Source organism: Elephas maximus, chromosome 15 (genome assembly GCF_024166365.1).
Source record: "Elephas maximus indicus isolate mEleMax1 chromosome 15, mEleMax1 primary haplotype, whole genome shotgun sequence".
Lineage (NCBI taxonomy): Eukaryota > Metazoa > Chordata > Mammalia > Proboscidea > Elephantidae > Elephas > Elephas maximus.
Window position 1 is genome coordinate 69150180 of NC_064833.1, and position 17985 is coordinate 69168164.

General features: G+C 39.6%; 1 protein-coding gene across 2 annotated transcripts in view; it reads right to left on the reverse strand.

The window, feature by feature from the left end:
* Positions 1-8722: 8722 nt before the first annotated feature.
* KCNB2 (potassium voltage-gated channel subfamily B member 2) overlaps positions 8723-17985 on the reverse strand; it is a 455693-nt gene continuing 446430 nt past the window's right edge. For both annotated transcript variants that reach the window (XM_049853797.1, XM_049853796.1), the window contains exon 3: positions 8723-10984. In XM_049853797.1, the coding sequence (XP_049709754.1) occupies positions 8828-10984 (2157 nt within the window). In that variant the 3' untranslated portion in view covers positions 8723-8827. The remainder of the gene's footprint in view (positions 10985-17985) is intronic.

Sequence of the window (17985 nt, forward strand, 5' to 3'; positions counted from 1 at the left end):
ACAACGTGGAAGGAAGTGAGAGGTTAAGCCACGTCCACAAATGATGCCCACTGTCCCCCGGGGCTCAGTCGCTAATGTTGAATACGTTGTCCAATAATTTTCTCCTTTATACACCTCCCACTTACCCTCACTTCTTCAAACAAAAAAAAAAGGAAGCAAGCAAACACTAACAACAACATAAAACAGAAAGGCTTTCAGATTGAAAACAAGGTACTAAGAACAGGCATAGTTGTTATGTAGGTAAATTTAAAGGCTACTGAAAAGATGTCAACGAGCTAATGGTATCTAATAGTTGCTTAATAAACCCTTTTTTAATATATTCACTTTTGAATTTTTGATGATTTAATATCATACTTCTTTAAAATTACGTAAGTTTGAAACTTGGCTATTGTATGACAAACCTAGTGTTTTGTAAATTGCTGGTTTTCCTTTTTTTTCTGGCTTTGAACTAAATAGGAATTCTTGCCAATTCTTAAGTGAGATTTATAGTACATACATTTTTGTTAACGAATTCTGGTGATAGCATTTTGTTGGATTAGTAATTTGGGTAACATTAGTACATGATGCTTTTTCGTGTATTTGTTTTCATTACAAAAATCCTCTTAATTTCAATTAACCGTTATGATGAAAGTATAATTTGCAGGTTAAAAACATAGCCTAACCCTAACATGCTGCAAATAACAACGTTAGAAGCTTCTTGGTTGAAAACAGGCTGGAAAGCTGGCTCTAATATAATCTCTGGCCAGCACCCACAAATGTTTATTGGGAGTTTAAAAACCACTTGGTTTTTTGTAGTCAATTCTGGGGTATTTCAGGCTCTACTTGTAATCTTCACGTAGAATAGAAACTGAGAGTTTTGGAGTGAATCAGCCCAATAGATCTGTCTTTACACGTCTGTAATTATTACCCACCTCCTCACCCCCTCCCCCACCATTTTGAGTCTTCTTTTAGCATCCCACTAATGGCAGAAAAATCTCCCTGGGTAGTGCGAGTGGTTTGCACTGAACTACTAACAGAAAGGCTGGCAGTTTGAATGCACTCTCAGAGGTGCCACAGAAGAAAGGCCTGGCAAACTGCTTCTGTAAAGATTACAGCCAAGAAAACTCTATGGAGCACATTCCTATTCTCTAACACTCAGGGTTGCCCTGAACTGGAGTCAACTCTACAGCAACGGGTTTGGTTTTGGTTTTTAATGGCAGAAAGGTCAAAGTGGCATTTATTGTGTACCCAGAGTGCAGACTAGGGCACTGCTAAATATTTAGCTGGACATGTGACTTTGTCTTGATTTGAAGGCAAGAGGTATGAATACTCCGAAGGTTCTGGGCTGAGGGTAGTAACAGTTTTATCAGTTATTTTGGAAAAAGAGGAAAAAAATTTACATATGAGAGGGAAAATATGATCACTGAAAAAAAATGCCTGAGATGTAGTTGTGATTTGAGCCATTTGCATGCATAATGGAAGGTGGAAAATGATAGAGAACTTTCTTTCAAGTCCCTGTTACCGTACCCTTTCTTGGCAATCAGAATTCCACTTTCTCCCAAACTGACCACAAGAGGGCACTCAGCTCGTAGAGTCACATTTAAGCAGCGTGATAACATTTCTGAGCCTTGCGTTCGCTTCTGGTCTCTTGTCACTATTCTACCTTAGTCTGATTTTGAAAGTGTATTGTTTGGTGTGGCATCTAAAATCCATTTTAGATGAGAACGGAGCAAAAGTAACTAAGAGGAAAAAGTATTCAGGTAGCATTTGCCAGCACTGCCCGCAGTGAAGGGGAGATAATAAACTGCATTACTCAGATTGGCATTAAGCTTTCATCCAATCAGCAGATTGTCACGGCTTCTATCATGGTATACAACCTACGCTTTTTTTTTTTTCTTCAAACCAGTTATGGGAGTATAAAAATGATAATTTTCAACATCGTTTTTGCTAGAATCATTTCTTTTTGCTGAAGTGGGCAACGTCTTATTTAAATAAACAGGACAAAATCGAGTCACTGTCACTAGATTTCGGACGGCTGCTGTAATTTCAAGCATGGATGTTTAGAAAGTTTATGTGGTGATCATTTCGATTCAAGAGTAAGGAATGAGCATAAATAACTTGAGTCCGAATAAAAATAAAAGGGGATTGTAGACATTCTCAGACAACAAACTCAAATATAATCACCATTCTACTAGCTCACCCAGTGGAATTGGATATCATTTGGGAATAGAAGCTCTTTAAATATACAACTTCTACTAGACTGTAAACTTGAGGGAATAGACTGTTAATTTTTAGTACACAGTAGGCACTCAATATTTGTTCAATGAAACATATTAACAGCAATCTGGAAGGATCTGTTAGATGATAAGAAATTTCTTTAGTAGAGAAATTAAAGTTGGAATTATGGCCTCAATTTTAAATTTCATGGTAATAATATGTATTTAGTTTAAATTTTATACAAACATGTGTTGTTGCTAGGTGCTGTCGAGTCAGTTCCAACTCATAACGACCCCACGTACAAAACAATGAAACACTGCCTGGTCCTGCGCCATCCTCACAACCATTGCTATGTTTGAGCCCATTGTTGCAGCCACTGTGTCAATCCATCTCATCGAGGATCTTCCTCTTTTTCGCTGACCATCTACTTTATCAAGCATGTTGTCCTTCTCCAGGGACTGTTCCCTCCTGATAACATATTCAAAATTTCACCATCCTGGCTTCTAAGGAGCATTCTGGTTTTGCTTCTTCCAAGACAGATTTGTTCATTCTTCTGGAAATCCATGATATATATTCAATATTCTTCACCAACACCTATTCAAAGACATCAATTCTTCTTCAGTCTTCCTTATTCCTTGACCAGCTTTTGCATGTACGTGAGGTGACTGGAAACACCATGGCTCAGGTCACGTGCACCTTAGTCCTCAGAGTGACATCTTTGCTTTTAAACACTGTAAAGAGGTCTTTTGCAGCAGATTTGCCCAATTCAATATACTGTTTGATTTCTTGACTGCTGCTTCCATGGGCATTGATTGTGCATCCAAGTAAAATGAAATTGTTGACAACTTCAGTATTTTCTCTGTTTATCACGATGTTGCTCATTGGTCCAGTTGTGAGAATTTTTGTTTTCTTTATGTTAAGGAGTGGCCTTGAGTTGCCTTATTATAAAAGTCTCACCCCTCACTTCTATTTATATGTGTATTTGTAGGTTGGAAGTCTTTCACATTCAATAAGAAATTATGCATTAATGGCAATGGTTAATTAGGACTTATGCAATTAAGTCAGGCTGTTTTAAAAAGGAACAAAGAATACCACCGTGTTATACGAAAACACTATATAAAACAAAAAAACCAAGCTCGTTGCCGTCGAGTTGATTCTGATTCATGATGACCCTGTAGGACAGAGTAAAACTGCCCCATACGGTTTCCAAGGAGAGGCTGGTGGATTTGAACTGCTGAACTTTTGGTTAGTAGCCATAGCTATTAACCACTGGGCCGCTAGGGTGCCACTAGGGCGCCAATGAGTAGCGTTATATTAAAATAAGTATTAAATAATATCGGAAGTTCACTAAAGTTTTGGAGTTGGGTCCCTTCCTCTTTCTTATTAAGGGTGACTCTTTAAAGGTTTCCATTTTTATTTTGTAGATTTGCCATCCATCCTTCTTGCCTTCCTTCCTACCTATCTACCTTTATTTCTTTTAAAAATTTTGATTAGGGGAGGACAGTGGCAGTGGCAAAATAGCCAATAAATTTTCAAATCCACACAGACCTAGAGAATAAATTCCTTGAGTCAAGAAATATAATTTTTGAGTATTCAATTTTAAGTATCTTCCATTTAGAAATTCAGAGGACTAAACAGAGAACAGTGATACATTGCTAAAATGTCTTGCTTTTAAACACATATCCATCAAACACACTATTAAAATATAACATTGTTATAAACTTTTTTGGAGCCCTCGTGGTGCGGTAGTTAAGAGCTCAGCTGCTACCAAAAGGTCAACAGTTTGAATCCACCAACTGCTCCTTGGAAACCCTAGGAGGCAGTTCTATTCTGTCCCATAGGGCCGCTATGAGTCAGAATTGACTCGACGGCAATGGGTTTGCTACGGGTATAGGCTTTTTCACTGGTATTAAGTTTTGCTCTAGTTGTTTGTGATAAACTATTACTTGCTAATTTGACAAGCAACATATCTAATTTAAAATTATTTTTCAATTTATCAGATAATAAGGAAAGACAAAGCATAACCTCACTCAATCAGATTAACAGTTTGTTATTTCAAGTAAACTGTGATTCAAAAGTAATTATCCATCAAAAACAAAAATAAAAGACCAAACCCGTTGTGGCTGAGTCCATTCTGACCTGTAGCAGCCCTATAGGACAGAGTAGAGCTGCCACATACGGTTTCTAAGGAGCGGCTGGTGCATTTGAACTGCCAACCTTTTGGTTAGCAGGCAAGCTCTTAACCATGCACCACCAGGGCTCCAATTATGCATCAGATTTCCACTTATACCATCGATCTACTGGGAACACAGCTCTTTGGAAAACAATTTCACTTGTTCCTGTCCCAAGTTTCCCTGTTTGAGTATCATTGAGCAATTTTTTTTAATGGACTCAGAAGATAACATTTTTCAGTGACCCATATCACTCTCAGCCTGGTTTTAAATGGGGTAGGTAGTAAGCTCCGTGAGGCCTGGAGTGTACCCCAGAGTCACACACAGTGTCTTATGTAGAATACAGGGGTACTCAGCTAATATTTGATGAATGAATGAACAGACAGTAAAGTGACAATCAAATTTAATTAAATAATATTTTTGAACTTGGACTGTAAGTATTTTTAAAGGTCTACTTGTTTTTGTGTTAGATAATCAAGTAGCTTCCTGTAGCCCTCTCCCTAATGACATAGGCCATGTTACATCCTGAGCGATAACTTAATTTCTTTAGCCTAGGGATGTGTATCTTTTTACCAGAATTCCAACTTGACAAATATCCGTGCTAAGGAGGTTCAATGTCAATTATGTTATTACTATGTGGCATGATCCACTGCTGCTTTAAACACACTGCATGACTATAAATGCACCTCTAGCTTTATTTACATAATTTTGAATGCTAATAGGGAAAAAATCTCTAATTAGACTGACTTTCCTGTGGTATACTGGAATGCTGAGCTTGAAGCCAGAGATGTGGATGAGGTCAGGTTCTACTATTCACCAGTTACCTGTGTAAACTTGACCAAAATATATAACCTCTCTGGTCCCTTACTGGTAAACAATACCTAACTCAGAGGCTGTTGCTGGGACTAAATAAGGTAAGAAAATATGAAGTACTCTATACACATAAGGCAGTTTTTTTTTTTTTTTTGCTATGCAAATTTCAAGGGAAATTTCTGTATTGTTGACTTTTCTTGGCTTGTATCTACTTGAAAGTGACTATGCTGTAACAAGAAATAAATAGGAACAGATACTTAGAGCTTATTCTCTTTGTGAACAAATCTAGTCATACCAGGATAATACTTGATCAAAACACTTGCTTCAAAGCAGTTGGTTGTGCCAGAGTGGAGAAATTTCTAATGACAACATTTAGTGACATATTAAATCAACTCAAGGGACCCATTTTGTCAGTCACCCTTGTATATGTGGTCCAGGCCAATATATGTAACAATCTACCCATTTTTGTCCTCTTATGATTGACCTCAATCTTTGGGCTAAAACACTCTTGTGGCAATTTGCACTGGTTGTTAAGATGGCCAGAAGAATCAAATTAACAATTCCTGGGACTATGTTGAGTTCATTCGAACAGTCCTTACTCATTGACATTTGTCCGTGGGTATTGATCTAGGTAACAATGAGTGAAATCTCCCAGAAGCAGATGCCTCCAAGTACCCTTCAGGGAATAAATCTATGTTCCTGCCACTCATGCAGTGCTTTGCACACTGGGATGTCTTTTCCATGGGGTACAAAGGAAGTATTTGAAGTTATATGACTATCAATTTTGCTGGTTAATAAGTAATATGAAACGTCATTTTTAAATATTGAAACATATATTATGGTGTAAAATGTATAATTTACATGAATTTGTAATGTAAAACACAAGACTTCCAAGGAACTCTGTGGTTGGTATGTTCCCAGACCATCCCAGGCATACAGGTTCATTCATGTGTTATGTGCAGTTCATTAAAAAGGTTTAGGAAGCTCTGTACAAGTGCATCCTGGGAGCCCTCAGTCCCCACACTGCTTCACTGTGAAACACCAAAGTCAAAGAATTTTTTAGAGGAACATTTCCTTTTTTCCTAGCTGAAGATTTTTAGCTGAAGATGGCCTAAGAAGAATTGAAGGATAAGCTTTCCATGGAATATTCTTGAACATTTTTTTAAGAATTAAAAAAAAAAAAGCTTTAGCTTGAAGGGGAAAATGTTTTAGGTAGAGGAGGGGAGGGCATGGTTTCAGATATTAAGCATTCTAGAGCAGGGTTCTCAGTAGTAGAATAACAGAGATGTGAAAGATGCGCATTAGTGAACTGTCAGGGCAGTAAGACAAGTCCACTCATGCAGACAGATAAACTAAAAAAATTGAGATTCATCAATACAGAGGCATCAGAAAATAACTGCTTCATGAGGCTATGTAAAGAAGATGGTTTCCATAACTTATCTGCTATTTGTCTAACAGCAGGTATTCCTGTTTGACTTTGAAAAACTATATATATATATAGAAAATTCAAACGCTCTAGATTTACAAAAACTGGTTAACCTTTAGTTTTAGACACTGAGATAAATACAAGTAATGTAAATATCAACAATTGATGACCACAAGCTCTTAAAGGTTATGTTTTGAAACAAACATAAAAGCCATTAAGAAACTCTAAACACAGTGGAAAAAGAAATGCTTAAACTTATTTTCAACAGTTAGGATTGCTTGGAACTCAACTAAGATCAAAATTCATTTTCTTGTCTGAGATATAATGACCAGATTCTGTTAATAAAGAAATGTTATTCCTTAAAGCCTTAAGTTAGATTTTAAATATATGGACTATTTTTTTTTCTTTAAAAAATAGGACAAAATTTAGAATTTTTTATCTTTAAACCATAACTTGTGCTTGAAATTTGGCCCAGCATTCTCCCGAGTACTTCCCTGAACTATGTACACACACATACAAGACGCATTGCTCTGAGGCAAAACCTGGGCATTCCTGAGAGACCAAAGAATCATATTAAAGTCCTAAGAGACTTTGGAAATCATTTTACCTTGGTTTTTGATGGTGGAAAAACTAAGACTTAGAGAGGTTTCAGAGGCTCATCCAAGATCACACATCTGGGTGGTTGCTTATCTGGAGCGAGAGTTGATTTCTTGTGAGCTGAGGTAGTGAATGACCTTGGAGTTCAATGACCTGGGCTCTAGCACAGATTTCACCAAATGGGCAACCCTCCAGCACAGTGGCTTAACTCCTCTGGATTTCACTGTTCCCAGTGAAAAATGCCGGAAGTGGCTCTCAACACGGGCCGTCCTGACTACTCCATAGTGCGGGTGCTGCTGATTGGAAATGCATGGGGATGTTTCTAGTTGTTGCAATTACTGGAAGATGCCACGGGCATCTGGGGCTCTGGGTTCTGCAATGCTCATTCTGCAAAAGGAAAAACTATCCCTCTCCAAATGGCCATATCCCCCAATCTGCCAGTGGGGAAACCCTAGGTGACACATTGCTAGGTGAGGGCTCTTTATGGTACCTCATTTCCACACCCATCTCTGTTGATGGAGGGGTGGGGTGGGGTCTCACTTAAATGACTCTGCTTTTAGCTTGTCAAAAGTCACATTCTAGAACTCTCATTTTGGCATGTCTGCATTCTGTTTTTAGATCTTCAGATACAAAAGGTCATGTTGGATACAAGTGGAAAGTATAATCATCTTTAGATGGCCAAAAGGTAATTTTTTTTTTTTTTTTAAAGAACTGATTTTCATATGTGGAGTGCCTTTTTTTTTTTTTTTTAAAGCTTAGTTGTACAGTATAACTTTTTAACTATTTTCAGTTTTTTAAAAAATGTGTTTTTTTGTAATAGGCTGTGGCATAATATTATAACCTATTGGCAAAATTTCACAATTAAATTCCAAATATTTTGATATCTGGTCATTAAATCTTGCTTATTTTCAAGATTTATAAGTAAAATCACAAATGCCACAACTAAGCAGAAGCAAAAAAGGAAAATGCACCCTATGAATTACATCACGAGTAAATAAAAATACTGTATTCCTTTAAACACATGTACTTATGAGCTTTATAACTGAAAGCAAGATATGGGAGATGGTTTAAGAAGAGGTTGCAATTTTGCAACCGCAAGTCTGTACAGCTCCTCCAGGCAGTACTGTGAAGGAAGTACCTGTGTTTCAGAAACTTGTTTCCACGTGTTCTTGACACTTTTACATCCCCGGCCCCATTATTTACAAAGTTACGCATTTTGCAAGCTCAAAGCACCTTGCTCCTCCTAATTATGAATGCATGCAATGACATTTCATCCTTTCATGTGCAAATTCTACAATTAATCGGAACATAAAGTTAAAAGCTGAAAATCTGTCTACAATTTCAAATGAAAGGATCAAAAATGTCAGACATTGCAGAATACTGGTTCCTTACAGAGCTCTCTTTATTTGTTCACGGTTCTTCAGCCTTTTTTGTTTGTTACAAAATGCAGTCTTGACTCTTTTAAACAGTACTTAAACTAAACTGTTCATGCCATGCAAAAATAACATTTTATGCACTTTTTTTGGGGGGGAGGAGCTTCCTATGTTTTACTTTTAGTTCATAGGTGTTATTAACTGTGTTTTTAGGAAACAAGGTTTTTTTTTTTTATTGCTTTCGTAACTAGTTACATGCTGGTTTCACGTGTGGAACAATAACCTGCGTCTCCTGGGTTGGAACGAATTTCTGGGGCAAACAAGTGGTTTTCCATCTTGCACCCTTCTTGACTATTGTCCTTTTTTACTTCACCCACAGCATGGTAACTGTCTTGCCTACAGTTGTGATCTGTGTTCTGGGGACAGGAAGAGCCAAGAGAGGCCTCTTCTCTTAAAGGGTCTCTCCCATCACTGGGTTTCTCTGCAAAGCAGTTTGGGCTGGGATCTGCCTGCTTGTCCTGCCTTGCCCCTTGGAGCTCCAAGAAGTCATCATCTTCGCCCGTGTCTATTTCCGTAAAGCTCCTCCTCTCTCTTGAAGAGAAAGGAAACAGTTTTTGCTTGGGAAACCGAGGGGACAACCCTTGGGCAGGTCCCTGACGATGTGCTGAAGCCTCGGCGCCCAGCAAAGGTCTGTCCCCCTGGGGGGAGTTTTCTTCTAAGAGGATGGTGCTGATGTGCTGTGGGGCGGTGAGTGAAAAGTCTGCCGTTGTTACTGGCAGTGGCCTGGCTGTGCTGGGCGGGGTTTGGGGGGCACTGCCTCTGTTTTCCTTAAAGTTCACTTTGAGGGACCTGGACTTTAGTGGGTTGCTGCCTTTTAGCGAGCTCTTAGGGCTGCCGGTGGCATTGTCAGATTGCAAAGGACTGTGCAGCCCACATGGGGAGCCACTGGCATCGAGGTTCACAGTTATGTCAATTGGAGCATATTCCAGTGTGGCATCCCTGACAGTAGGCCCTTTCTCTCTGGTTAGTGTCAGAAATGGGGGCCCCCTGGCTCTTTGGTGCTCTTCTGTCCCTGGGAGGTTGGTTGGGAACTTCATCTGCAGGTGAGAAGCAGAGGGCGGCGGCAGGGGTGACCGCTCCGTCTCCGTGAAGTCGGTGGCACAGCTGGTGAAGCTGTCAATGCTGGAGGTGCTCTTCATGTCCATGATGACCTCAGTCTGCGTCACGGCCAGCTGCTCCTGTGGGCAGACCACTTCTTCCATCTCGATCTCTTCTTCAGATGCAGATGGCCTCTCGGGCTGCTCTTGACAGTCCGGGTTCAGGTGAGAATGAGGTTGTGTCTTTGTGATTTCATTGTACAGCATCTCCAGTTTCTGGGCGCTCAGGTGCTGTGGGCTGGATGAAGAAGTATTGTTCAGCTGCTCGTGGGAGTCTTTTTGGCTAACCTCCTGGTATTTATTTTCATAAGACTTGTTGGAGCTCGTTTCTGACAGAGCTTTCCTGGCCCACTTCCACCGGCTCGGGGATACGTGATTATCATCAGTCGAGTCCTTTGTATTGGCTAACTCTCCTGCCTTCTCCACGGCAACATCTATCAGCTCCATACTTCGAGCAAAGGCATCTTTTAAGTTCATAGAAACGATGCTTCCATTCCTTTTAGCCCGCTCAAGAGCCTCTCTCCTTTTAATTGCCTTCTCTTGGCGTTTCTGCTCTTTATAAAACTCAGAAAAGTTGTTCACAATGATTGGAATGGGGAGGGCAATAACCAGAACCCCGGCAATGCAGCAGAGGCCACCCACGATTTTCCCTAATAAGGTTTTAGGGTAAATGTCACCATAGCCCACAGTGGTCATGGTGATGGTGGCCCACCAAAAGGATGCAGGGATACTGGTGAACTTCGTAGCATCTTCATCCTTTTCAGCAAAAAATACTAAGCTGGAAAAGATCATTATCCCCATAGCCAAAAACAATATCAACAAGCCCAGTTCGTTGTAACTCCGCCTGAGGGTGAACCCCAGAGACTGCAAGCCTGTTGAATGTCTGGCGAGTTTGAGTATCCTGAGAATGCGCATGATTCGGAAGATCTGAACCACGCGCCTAACGTTTTGGAACTGCAGCACATTCTTGTTGGACTCCTCGAGGAAAATGGTGACGTAGTATGGCAAGATGGCCAGTAGATCAATGACATTTAATGGGCCTTTAAAGAACTTCCATTTATTTGGTGAAGATAGGAAGCGTAAAAGGTACTCCATGGTAAACCAAGCAATACACACAGCCTCGACATGGGCTAATTGGGGGTTGTCACTGGGTTGTCCAAATTCATCCGTTTCCTGCAGCTCTGGGAGTGTGTTGAGAGACAAAGCAATGGTGGAGAGGACGATGAACAGGATAGACACAATGGCCAAGATCTGGAAAAGAGAATAAAGTCCGGGTTAGCCAATCTTCACAGTCACTTAGGCAGCTAGGAGAGATATAGATTGGTGATTCTTTAAACGAGAAGGAATGCTCAAAGTTATTCCAAGAAAGTTTTAAAAGGTGAATTTTACTTACTAAAATTCCCTAATCAAAAATGCACTCATCCTTTATGAGTTCATTTCACTTAGAAATGTAGTATACATTTAAATTCCATGACCTAACTGATTTGAAAAAAATCCATTCTCCCCCCTCCTAGCCCATTATTCTTAGGTGTATTTGTGTGGGTATTCACACAACTGTGTGTAGTAACTTTGGGGGAGTAATCATCTCTTCACTCTTATTTACCTATAATTTTTCTTCCTTAACCATCTGGTTTGTGTTTCCTTAACTGAATTGCTTTCCATGCTACATAAGGTACACAGGATTCATACTCTCTAGGTTTCACTCTACAACTGAAAATATGAATGCACACCTACACGCAGAGAGATTTTATATATATATATATATAAATATAAAATGGCACTCAGTACAACAATGCTTCTTGTAGCAACAAATACTAGTACATGTGGTAAGCATTGATATCAGACCCTATGGAGTGCAGCTCTATTCTGCACACATGGGGTTGCTATGAGTCAGAATCAACTGGACGGCAACTGGTTTGGTTTAGTTTTGGATTCACATCAGAACCAAGTCAAGATAGACTTCACACAGGGATGTGTGGCCTTCTGGCCAGCATCATGTGGGAAAGGAAGGTTAGGACCTAAAGAAGAGCTTGAAAAACGTCTGTGATGATCTTGGGGCAGGGCAGACTAGGTAGAGGAGGTAGTAGCACACTGACAGATGTGGAAGAGAAGACGAAAAGCTCAGTAAGATATGTGGAGAAGTAAAAAGGACAGAGTGCCTGGGTTTTAGAGTCAGACAGCCTGAGCCCTGAGTCTAGCTTTACTGCTTACTGTGTGACAGGGCCAAATTATTTATCCTGTCTGTGCCTCCGTTTACAAATCTTTTGAATAAGGGCAATAATCATAGCTACTTTACAGGTTGTTGTGAAGATTACAAGGCACACACAGGCATTGCTAAGTAAATGGGAGCTGCTAGTATTATTAGAGGCTGAAATGAGCAGGACTTCAGTATGAAATGGAGTCCCTGGGTGGTGCAAATGATTAATATGCTGGTCTACTAACTGAGACCACTCAATGGCACCTCGCAAGAAAGGCCTGGTAACCTACTTCCAAAAAATCAGACATTGAAAACCCTATGGAGCAGAGTTTTACTTTGGCACATGTGGGCTTGCCTTGAGTCAGAGTTGACTTCATGGCAACTGTTTTTGGTTTTCAGTCTGGAAAGACTAAGGCCAAGAATGGATATGTGGGAAATATGTAAAACCATCAAAGATGTTTACAGCCCAAGTAGAGATTTCCTTACCATAACCCATGAGGCAAACCATGAAGATTAAGGGTTGAGGTCAATGGAAGAAAGCATTTCTTTGCTTAGCAAATATTGTGGATCTGAAATACAAGACTCTCGGTGGAGTAGGTTAGGTATGGTTTAGTTACATCTGACCTTTGCCAAAAACTTTGGGCAGTGACATGGCATGGGTCTTAGTTACTGCATGTAGCCCTGAGAAAAAATTCCTGACAGTGAATGTTTCACTTAAGGGATTCAGCATGTAGTAAACATTTCCAAAGACAATGATAAAACATCTTCAGGCCACGCAGCCCAGTAAAGATCAGACTGAGGCGATTAGTTTACTTCTAACTCACATCAGGAAAAACTGAACTGTATTCCACTTGTTCTTCTTTTTCCCTCCATTTTCTTCTCTTATCCCTTTAAATTCCTCTATTCCAGCTTATTCTCCTTTCTCCTTTTAAGCCTTCTTTATACCTTTCATTTTTTTTTCCTTCCCTTTCCTCCATTAGATTGCTATAATGTAAAACCTTAGTATAATGCATTTCAGAAAGTGTTTCAGATGTTAAAAATAGGTTGACTGGCCCTTAAACAAAAAATAGTATTTTATTATTAGTGTTTTATATTTTTTTCCTTAAAATTAAGTTACATACTTTTACTTGAGTGCACTTTAGACTTTTCTTAAAAAAAAAAAAAAACCTGGATTAATGAATCACAATAATAATAATAAAAAAGATTCTCCTTATCTACCCTAAGAAATTGTGAAGGCTAAAGTTATAACTCTTCTTAAGAAGGATTTAGATAAATTCAGTCTTCTTAAGAAGGATTTAGATAAATTCATGGATAATAGATACAGGTGGCTTATTAAAGGCAAGTCAGGAAGACTCACTTTGAATCTCTACCTTCAGAGGACAATGGCAGGGTGACATCTATAATATTATGTCATTAAAATATTCCTTAGGAAGTGTTGGTTTGATTTCCTCAGTTCTTATGCTCTCATGAAACAGGCTGCTCTGTATTTTATAGGACCCAGGATGGTTCAAACGGTTTGCACTCAGTTACTCAATGAAAGATTGGCAGTTCAAACCCATCCAGTGGTTCCACGAAAGAAAAGTCTTCTGTAAAGATGACAGCCAAGAAAATCCTACAGAGCTTAGTTCTACTGTGTAACACATGGGGTCACCATGAGTTGGAATCAACTCAGTGGCAATGGGCTTGAGTTTTTGTGTCTGTGTGTGTATTTTATAGGTCACACTGTTGCTTATGTGTCTTAGGGCATTTTAAGTATTGGGGCTGTTGCCACCGTTCTTGTACTGATGATCTGTTCTAGATTTCCCCCATCTAGTTTGTTCACCAGCCCATTTTTGATACATCGTACTGATGGTTATCATTTCAAAGAGCAAAGAGCAAAGTAGAAATGCAAATGCATCTGTTCTATTACCTTCCAACTTTTAGATGAAGGACAAAGCAAAATGTCCAAGGTGGACAATCTATAGGTTTTGGTTTTTCTTAACTTCACAATCAGACCTAGATTATAGATCATTTTACATTCTGTAGCTAATTTTGGGAGGGAGATAATGGGACACCATATAATACTAATGCCGTAGTTTAGTCCAGTTGCTTGCAACTTAAACAATATGGCCACCTTTAATATTTGGAAATTTAAGGTATGCACAAAATGATTTGGAGTACACTTTTGAAGACTCACTAGAGAAAAAAACAAACACTCAAACCCTTCACAGCCCTGCATTCATATTAAAGAAACTATCAAGTATCAAAGCAGATTATTTTCTGTCTCATGCTCAAATTCAATCTCAGTCACCACTCATTTGCTTTCAGCTTAAGACATGGCTTAAATATCTTGTAGAGCTTGGAGTTCTCCCAGGAAGACAACATTTCAGACAAATTTTTCAATATATACCAAAGACGATGTGTGATGCAATGAGACAAATACAAGTTTATTGTCTTCGTGTAGAGGTTTTTTTTTTTTTTTTTTTTTAGAGCACAATACAATAAATGTAAAATGTTGCCCTAAACTATAGGAGACACTTCTAAACACAGATATTTACTTAAGTATAGAACATTTTTTATGGCATTTAGATATTGCTTCCTTTATCTTAACCATGCAAAAGTGAGGAGACCTGACTGACTCATGTTTTCAATTCCTGCCACCTCCAAAAATTGGCCTCCAGAGTGGGCAGGAGTTGAACTTTTTTTTCCTCAGCTTTAATAAACATACTTATGATTGTTCATGTCAAGTGAAGTGGATATTCTGAGCAATTATCTGTGTGACGTTGGTCAAACTGCCTTGGGGATTTGGGTTAGGTTGTCTTCAAGGTCCCTTTCACCTCTAGCATTTGGTGATTCTCTGTCTAAAATAGTTTGCTAATTCCCATCATGTCTGTAAAACAAAACAAAGGCAAGTCACAATTGATCTTGTCATTTTGGTTGAATGGCCAAATAAAATTTTGTTCCTTAAGAAATAAAAAGTTCAAATGGGAAGGCTTTGAAAAATATGGCATTGAGTATGCTTCAAGCATTTCATTACTGGGAATAGGAAGTCCCCCTCCTGGATCGCCAAGATAGTTACTTTAATTCTTCACTTAGACACAGACATTCACAGAGTCACGTGGGTGAAGAATAGGGCTCTGGGCCTTTGTGTTAGTAGGTGCTCAATAAAAGTTGGTTGAATTGATTTCTGTTTGTGAGGGGAAATAAGGTAGTCAGAAGCCCGCCTCACTTGTAGCAACTGCTGATTTTATATCCGTTGAAGGTAATAGGTGTTTTGTGGTGGAAAAACACAGAACAAGGACTTAAGACACATGGCTCCACCCTTGTTGGCCATGTGAACAAGCCAGTTCACTCTGAGTCCCAGTTTGTCTGTAAAATGAAGTGTCTCTTATTTGTCTCACCTGCCTCAGAGGGCTGTAAAGGATCAAACTAGAGCATATGCATGAAAGCAAGCTGGAAAGTGTAAAGTTTGATATGAGTAAGAAAAGTTGGAGCTGTGTCTGGAATATGCCTTTGGCCAACATTGAGAGGGATTAAAAAACACTTAAATGGCTTATCCCTCACTTCAATACAATTCTAGACCTATTTAGTGTTCATATTTTTAACACGTTCAAACACATTCTTTGACCTGAGCAGTGATCTCTACGACAAACCCAGGCAACTGTATCTTATTTTCCTTAGTATTCAACCACTGAGTTTGCCAATATTTATTAAAGAGTTGGACTGATGTTGATTTAGGTGAACTTGACCTGCCTCATTCTTAAAATCTGAAGAAAGTTTTCTAGCTTGGTCCTCTGTGGGATAAAGAATTTAACTTTCCTCAAAGAATATGGTCTTTGTCTTTGGTTCCTAAGAGGTAACCTCTAAAACTTTGGAATTTCTCCCAGCGATTGAAGTTTGATAAGGACCATAGACCATACCTGAGGGTTTATAACTTGTGTTGAGTGGGGGCTGACCATTTTTGTAAGAACCACCACATGCTGCTAACTGCATGATGTCTGCCGAGTAATATTAGCTGACCTCACAGGAGGAGGCTAGCTGGGGGGTGGATTCAACCTATGAGTCATAATTCAATCATTGCGTGTGTAATGAAAGCCTCAGTAGCTCTGGACACTGAGTCTCCATTAGCTTCCCGGTTAGTGAAAGAGATCAGGTCTCGGGAAGGTAATATGTCCTTTTCAGGACACAGAAGCTTCACATGGGCTATGCTCCCTGACCTTGTCTTATGTGTCTCTTTTTTATGCTGGTCCTGATTTGTATCCTTTATAATAGAACTGTAATCATAAGCATAGAGCTTTCCTGGGTTCTGTGAGTTGTTCTAGGTTATTGAATCTGAAGGAGTAGTGGGACACAGCAGGTCAAAAGTGAGGTGGGGTCCTGTGGACTCTGAGCTTACAGCTGGCATCCTGAGGGGGTAGAAGGAACCCCCAAATTTGTAGCTAGCAGGTCAGAAGTGGATGTCATAGGGATTCTCAAGTATATGGCTGGCATCTGCAATCTTGAGAAGTTTTGTCAGTCAGGAGGACTGTGCCTTTTAGTGAGATCTGACCAGAGTTCTAATCAGGTTTGCGTTACAACCAAAAAGCCTTATAACCTTCTTAAATAATCCTCTGAAAATTTCATATGAGACAGTTTTGTTTCTGAATTTAGATTTTTAAATCATGGAAGGCAAAGACTACCTATTTTACATGTAATTCCTAGTAAGCACTTAGTATCATTTTGAATAAATAAATAATGAAGAAGGGAGAGGTTCACAGAACTACAGAAGATGAGAGTGAACCTTGGAGAAACCAAATGTTTTCTAATCACCTTTAGAAGGACTATCTCGACATGCCACACACCACTGGACCCCTTAGAAACTTCACTAAGATGGAAGGTGTCTGAAGTTTTTTGGATTAATTTCCCACCCTGTTTTACCAAAAAGTCGAGTCATTGACATTTCTTCCTTATTAGGTCCAATCAGGAGCCCTGGTGACACAGTGGTTAAGAGCTTGGCTGCTAACCAAAAGGCCAGCAGTTCGAATCCACCAGCTGCTCCTTGGAAACCCTATGGGGCAATTCTACTCTGTCTTCAGGGTTGCTATGTTGTCATGAGTCAGAGCTGACTTGAGGGCAACTTTTTTTTTTTTAAGTCTAATCAGCATAATGTCATCAATGTAATGGACCAGTGTGACATCTTATGGAAGAGAAAGGTCCCTATGGACTAAATTATGACATAGGGCTGGAGAGTTGATATACCCCTGAGGTAGGACACTTGCAGCTAAAGGCAAACTGCTTCTGGTGGTCCTTCAAAACAGGCATGGAGAAAAAGGCATTAGCCAGACCAACAGCTGCATACCAGGTACCAGGAGATGTATTAATTTGCTCAAGCAATTAAACCACATCTGGAACTGCAGCTGTAATTGAAGTCACCTCCTGGTTAAGCTTTTGATAATCCACTGTCATTCTGGAAGATCCATCTGTTTTTTGCACAGATCAAATAGGCAAGTTGAATGGGGATATGGTGGGAATCACACCCCTGCATCCTTCAAGTTTTTGATGGTGGCAATAATCTCTGCAATCCCTCCGGCAATGCAGTATTGCTTTTGGATTACTATTTCCTAGGTAGAGGTAGTTTTAATGGCTTCCACTTGACTTTTCCTACCATGATAGCCCTTACTCCACTTGTCAGGCATCCAATATGGGGGTTCTGCCAACTGCTGAATATATCTATTCCAATTATGTATTCTGGAGCTGGGGAAATCACTACATGATGGGTTCAGGGACCCATCGGACTTACTGTGAGATGGACATGAGCTTAGACTCCATTAATAACCTGACTTCCATATGCCCCCACTCTGACTGGTGGGCCAGAGTGACATTTTGGGACTCCTGGAATTAGTGTTTGTTCAGAGCCAGTATCTAGTAAATCCCCAAAAGTCTGATGATTTCCTTTTCCCCAGTGTAACAGTCACTTTTGTAAAAGGCTGTAGATCCCTTTGGGGAAGGCTGGGAGAAAGATTAACAGCATAAATTTTTGGCAGTGTAGTCGGATCCTTTCTCAAGGGGACCCAGCCTTCTCTTCATTCAAGGGATT